This window comes from Populus alba, chromosome 1 (genome assembly GCF_005239225.2).
Source record: "Populus alba chromosome 1, ASM523922v2, whole genome shotgun sequence".
Lineage (NCBI taxonomy): Eukaryota > Viridiplantae > Streptophyta > Magnoliopsida > Malpighiales > Salicaceae > Populus > Populus alba.
The window spans coordinates 11,007,421-11,014,257 of record NC_133284.1 but is presented as its reverse complement, the minus strand read 5'-3'; the positions used below and the strand labels follow the sequence as shown (position 1 = coordinate 11,014,257).

Sequence of the window (6,837 nt, the reverse complement as noted above, 5' to 3'; positions counted from 1 at the left end):
CAGTTATAGATGCATTTGTTAACTAGTCTCACAAGACGAAGTTTCACTGTAGTTTTTTTGTCTATATCGTCAATGAAACCCATGCAAGAGTACTAGAGTTGGAAAATAAAGCTTACCCCTATTGTATTCAAAATAATTGTTTCTGTTTGATTATGCTTATAGATTTTGATTTTATCATGTTTCAACTTGTTTTAGTTTTGTTAGCAATCTGGCTTATAATACCATAAGATTTTCTTTGAAAAATGTGCTTATCTTTTTAATAGAATCATATGCTTTTATATGTTTATAATGTGCTTTTATTTTTGTTGTTGTTTCATTTAAATAACACACATACACAAGCGCACCCTTTACTCAAAACCAATTCTATACATAATTTTTGATGTATTTACCATATTTTTAAATATAAATATATAGTGATGTGCTGAACAAGTATAAACATTAGAGGCTATGAGCCCATTTGACATTGTGGTAGTAATTATTTTTTAAAATGTTTTTTACATGAAAATTTATTGAAATAAAATTTTTTTATTTTTTAAAATTTATTTTTGATATTAGCACATCAAAACTATCTAAAATCATCAAAAAAATTTAATTTAAAACAAGTAAAAAAAATTTTAAAACAAAAAAACATTTTAAAAAAAAAACATTTTAAAAAAAAAACATATAGGCTTTTCATGCATATAATTGGTTCCCCCAAACTATACTCCCTTTTGATACAGCCTCCATAACTTATAAGGGCACCTCTCTCAAGTCTCGATCTATAATGAAGCCATCTCGATGTGACATTGAGCCCAAAACCTGAGCAGGTTTGCATTAATATGAGCAAAAAATTTGTTCATATTTTAACATAAAAGGCCTGTTAGAAACTGACCAACAAATTTGATTTTAGTAAATTCTATTTTAGTTACAAACATTTAAAAGGGTTTATCAGGGTTATGTATTAATGAATTGGGCTTCCTGATCACAAACTATTATGTTTTTTTATTCTGAACCTGGCCCATAGAGAGTTTTACAACCTTTTAAACAAAATAATAATAACAATCAATTTGTAAATTGAGGCAACATTTAGATTTAGAGAAAAAATAGGTAAATTCTTACGCTTCACTATGGGTTGAACCAAAAATAGTATTTAGACTATAGAGAACTTTTTGGAAAACGTTAATCCTTGTTTAGTAGATCAAATTTAAAACTTTTAGCTTGACTATTTGCCTAGTTTGAATTCCAAATTAAATTGTATACAAGTTGCCATGATGTGACCTTGTCGAGTTGACAAGTTTAAAGGAAAAAAAATCAAAAATATATAAAAAAAAACAACTCAGATTAATTCGAGTTAACCTGCCAAACTCATGACTTAAGTTATAAACTTCACTAGGTTTAATTGATTTTTTTTTTTTTATTATATAATAAAAGAATAAAAAACCATTCAAAACCAACCAAATATTGAACATAAAATAAAAATAATAATAAAAACTCAACATTAAGTGATTATATAGGAAAAAAAAAGCAAAAAAAAAAAAGGAACACGGCCCTTGTTTATTATTTTTAAAGGGGCACCCCTATTTTTTATTTATAAAACCCAACAATAGAGACGACACTTCGCCTGCTACTATATGGATTCCAACCACACTATGATGGTTAGAAATTAAAAGGATTTGAATTGAAAATGAAAATTCATTTTTAAACTATTTTTACTGAAAAGCACCTATAAACACCATACAAACAACCTAAAACATTTTATCAACTCATATATATAATTCATAACAATTGATCTTATTCTTATTGATTGAAATTCTTTGACACAAAATACAACGAGTTTCATTGCCGAAAAGAGACCAAACCAGTCACTTTCTCTTTCCTCACTTTTTTTAAGCAAGTTTATCTCTTCTTTTTCCAACTCAATAACTAAAAAATGAAGAAAATAAAATTTTGGATAAATATAAAAATTGTCGCCAATGTGGGGTTCGCCATATATTTTATCTATTTTTTATATTTTAAGCCTCTATCTTTTAATTTTGTATTTAACCATAATTTCAAGCTTAATATTTTCCAATTAGGCAATAAAAGGATTTGATTGAAAGAAAGAAAAAATCAGTTATTTCACTATTGATGTGAACATAAAATTTCCCCCATATTTATTTTATTTTAGCTGTTTTGTTAATAGGTACTTTGTGTTGAATAAAAGCACTGGTATTATTAAAAAAAAAAAAAAAAAAAGTAGCTGGTATTCCCACGAAAAGAACTAATTATTTAGGATGAAATTATATTTCACAACGAATATCAACGCCAAGGAGTCCTGAAGTTAATTGCTATTATTCTATTCTTTCTTTCTTTTAATATATATATCTCAAGTAAGATTAAATTGTTATTATTATATTTTTCTTTTTGTGTTGGCTTCTATCCTGATCCTAAATGTACATCTCAGCATAAAATAAAAAACCTATATAAAAAAATTAACTAAATTGTCACAATTTTTTTTTTTTATTTCTCACAAATAGTGTTATGTTATTCCAGATAATTAAGGTTTTTTTTTTTTTTTTCCATGTCTTGCTGCTTGATTCATGGACGATCTATCTCAACCATGCTCAATTGATAAGTTGGGATTAGTGTACAAAAACTCACTTAAAAGACACCCAAAGAGAAACCAGAAACACCGAGCAAGACTACGCTGGAACAGAGTCAAAGAACAAAAGCAAAGACACATAAAAAGAAGATATGCAAACTCAGAAAACCAGCCCAGCTTGTAATGATGAAAGAAATCTCTTGAAAGAAAAAGCCAGAAGAAAAACCATTGCTGAATCACCAAGATTTCACTTATACTTCAGCAACTAGCAAATAAAATCTCTTGTTTAATTTCAGTCTTTCTATAAATAATCATTAATCAGTGTGAATTACATTGATTGCCATCGCACGTAGGTGAATCGTTTGCCATTAACTAGAGCCTCTAGTTTCCAATATTTTGGATAAATTATGAAATGTAATCTGGAATGGATGGACTGACTTTCAATCCTTCATGTAAACTCAGCAATTAGACGTCATTCAACGATCGATTTGCAGAAAAAAGTGTTTAGATAATTAAATTTTAGAAAATTGTAGTGTAATACAATAAAATGTATTATACATATATAGCTATCATTTTTCCTCTGCAATCTGCCAAACACATCATAAGCGGAAGTATGGAAGAGAGTTGGATATCTAATTAGTGTTTGTGAGTGAACAAACAAATTAATTAATATAGAAGAACTACACCAAAATGCAGGCTTATTAAACGACAAATTCTTGGATAATTTACTTGATCTAGACCAATAAGGAAACATTCTAGGGGGATATACTGTTAATACTAGAAGGCGCGTGTGTTAAAGGATAAAAAGAGAGAGAGAGAGAGAGAAAAAGAAAAAACAAGAAACTTACAGTAGTGACCATCAGATTTCTCGATGAATTAACTAGACGTTATATAGTTCTTGAAAAATGTTAAGGATAGAGGAAAGCTGCAAGCAAAATAAACACAGAACATCTAAAAAGCAGATGCAATGCTAGGAACATCAGATGTCTACATTAATTAGAAGAGCTTTTAGTCGATGGGTAATGAAGTAATTAGACAAGTTAAAGTACTTGACGGACGTCTGAACCTTAAAATCTTTCTCCGACTACTAAGATTAGAAGCTAAAATTAACAAGATGAGAAGTACGTAGCAGCTCCACTTCTTAGTAAGGGGTAGTGACACCAACGTTAGAAGAAGCAAAAAACGCATCGTTGATCAGAACATCTTCTCCTTCCTACACCAATCCAGATTCAGACAGCAACGTTAGTGTCTTTGATTTATGTACAAATTCATCTGTGTGCAAGATGAAGATCCATTGTGCAAGCCTGCAACAGACAAGGAGTGTGCACAGGTTACCTGTTGGCGCACGTTATTCTTCTTCATGGTCTGATCGGGCATGAGACCGAAGTGAATATGTGGGAAGTGGGCCCACTGACATAATAGGACAAGATAATATTAGTCTTGAGGACCCACATACTGCATTTGCTGATGCTAGTATAGAGTCTATTTCACAGCATATATAAATAAATAAATGATAACCTCATTTTCTTGTTATGGAAAAGAAAAACCCTAATTTGGTAAAGTAGCTAGAAACCCTAAGAAAAATCTCATGGATCTTACATTCTTAGCCGCTGCACTGAATGCTTCTCTGTGACTTATATCTGGATTTCCAGCCTTGATTCGTTGGATCTCGTCCCTGCAAATTGTTGGTCCATTTACATTTGCTTCAGATTTAGCAACTTCACATATAATAATGCAAAAACAAACAAAACAGAGAAAAACAAAGAGGTTGAAATAATTATTACTCACTTGATGAAGCGATTGTACGCAGAGGGGACTCTTTGTCTCTTCTCTGGAGCTGGACATAAACAGGCAGGCCACAAACATAGACACATTAAAATCACTTTGCTAGCTTTTAAGTTTTGTTTTCTTCCCCCTCATCTTCTTCTACCGTCACTTCGCATTTCGATCTCTCACACTCACTTCTTCATCAAGAATTCCTTGCTAGCTTCCCGGGAGAAGCAACATTGTACAGTCATTCTTTACTATAATCTAGCTTTCGGGATACTGCTTTAATTTAATTTATGATCTCAATATTGTCTATCTATTTATATTTTTTGCTAACTAAAAGGCCAAACTAGAGCCATCAATTGTTTTGTTTTCTTGTGGTTAGATTAATTGCTTGAGCAAAGGGAAAAAAAAGTGGGGAAATTAATTCAGAAGAAAAGAGCGCTAGATTAAGAAATAAACTTAGCAGTTTGATCAAGCAAGAAAGAGGGGGGAAAGCCTCTCAATTTGAAAGAGATAAAAATCACTTGACTTATTTCCTTAACTCAGCTTGTATCTCTATAAATGATGATTTCTTAGGTATAGTAGGGAATTTCGAACAGTGTTCAAGAAGTGATGAATTCTAGTGTGTGTGTGTGAATATCTATATATATATTTTAGGGTTCTTTACTACCTATTAGAAGTGAATAGAAAAAGGACCTGACAGTTATTAATTACTAAATCAGGACTCCTGCACAAAAGAAAACAGATGATTAAAATGGCAGGCAAGACAGGGTTTGGTTTTTAATTCATGTGACAAATTAATTAGTTCCTTTCTCCCTTAAAATACCTGCAGATCAAAAGACCTTCAAGACTGGTTCGAGTGAGCCAGAAAGGCAAATGGTTATGATTCTGTTCCCATTATCTTTTTTTGATTCTCTAAGAGAATACTATTATTGGACATGTTAAAGTGCTAGCGAGTTATTATCAGCGGAGATTCTTGATAGAATAAAGAAGGGAAAAATGCATGAATCTCTCGCATCAAGTGATAAAAGGGTCTTCATTTTTCAAGAGAATATTGGCGAAGTGAGAAACATTTGCCTCCCAAAAAAAAAAAAAAGTGAAAAAACATGTGGCATTATGACCTCGAATTGTAAAGAGAGATTCTTGATAGAATAAAAGAAGGGAAAATAATAAAATAACATGATTCTCACGTCTGCTGATAACGGGTGGCCTAGGAAGTTCATGATCAGACATTCCTCGAACTGTAACGCTGAAGTCATTGACATGGGTTTGATTGATCAAGAAGTTTGGAGTTGGGTTTGGGATCTGATCATCCTGACAAATATTATTCACCAGCATATATTACCATGAGAGAATTCTACAAAATCAAAACCAGAAGTCCATAGCAAGTAGGGGTTAAAGAAACTTATAGGCTTGCCATTACACACCAGGAGATTATGAGGAGAGTAGAAATTGTGTCCCAAGGGAAACTGGCTAGAAGGCAAAAACAACCCACGCATGTTGACGGGAAGGAGATTGGTGCAGTGACCACATCGAACAGTAACTGTCTTGAATAAGCTGGTGCAAGGAACACTCACCTATCATGAAGCCAAGAACCCCAACATATCAAAGAAATGCATAATGAATATAAAAAAGAAGAAAGAAACCTAAAATGTCTAAGAAAGTACAAGCAAATGGGGGAAAGAGGGTGATAAATATTGGAGACAATAAAGCTGATAATTTGTGATAATAATACCGCAAGCACAGTGTCACAAATGTTGCAATGGACATAACAGAGCTGCTCGGAGGGAGGGAGGTGGTCCAGAGACAAGGAAGAAGAGCTGGACATGGTGTTTAACCCTTTTCGAGTGCTTTAAAAAAAAATTGATTGGTGATTGCTCTCTATCTCTGAGTTGATTGATTGATGATTGATTGATAGATTGACAGCTTAACCTATACCTTGGATCTGCCTTTTTCTTTGATTAGTATGAGAGAGTTGTGTAAGAAAGGTGATCTATTTGGTCTAGTAGATACAACAAGAGAGCAGAGACACAGGAAATCCTTCTCTTCCTTATATTTATTGGTCTTGTTTACAGGTCACATGCATGCACTATATTTACATTTATGTCTACATGTAATCTATCATATGGTATATATGCCCATGCATGCATGTGCATGTCACATGCATGCAATTAACATAATGAAAATACCTTTGTTTTTATGGCAAATAAGAAAATCACGTGTTATTGTCATTCCCAAAGCATATAAGATAGAGAGAGAGAGAGAGAGAGAGAGAGAGAGAGAGGCGGCAGATGTGGGGGAGAGGAGCCAGAAAGGGACCTGTTGTTTTCACTAGTTAAGAGGGTGTGTTCTATAGAGTATAGAATACAGTGTCATTTAGTGGTGAGATTTAAAACCCAGAAGCACTTTTCTTGGCCTCAATTTCCGCACCCAAACCCTAAGACCTCCTTGTATCTCCCGGACAACATGCCACAAAACCATAACCCTCATCTTCCCAGCCTCCGCCT

The 6,837-nt window shown here is 32.7% G+C and overlaps 1 protein-coding gene across 1 annotated transcript; it reads right to left on the bottom strand.

The window, feature by feature from the left end:
* Positions 1 to 3,393: 3,393 nt before the first annotated feature.
* Positions 3,394 to 6,361, bottom strand: LOC118035984 (axial regulator YABBY 1). The gene is made up of 7 exons (XM_035041657.2): positions 6,066 to 6,361; positions 5,758 to 5,907; positions 5,521 to 5,644; positions 4,349 to 4,397; positions 4,160 to 4,235; positions 3,896 to 3,970; positions 3,394 to 3,773 (listed from the first exon to the last, which is right to left on the bottom strand). The coding sequence occupies exons 1-7, from the start codon at positions 6,156 to 6,158 to the stop codon at positions 3,702 to 3,704; spliced, it is 639 nt and encodes a 212-aa protein (XP_034897548.1). The 5' UTR covers positions 6,159 to 6,361; the 3' UTR covers positions 3,394 to 3,701.
* Between the last annotated feature and the right edge of the window lie 476 nt (positions 6,362 to 6,837).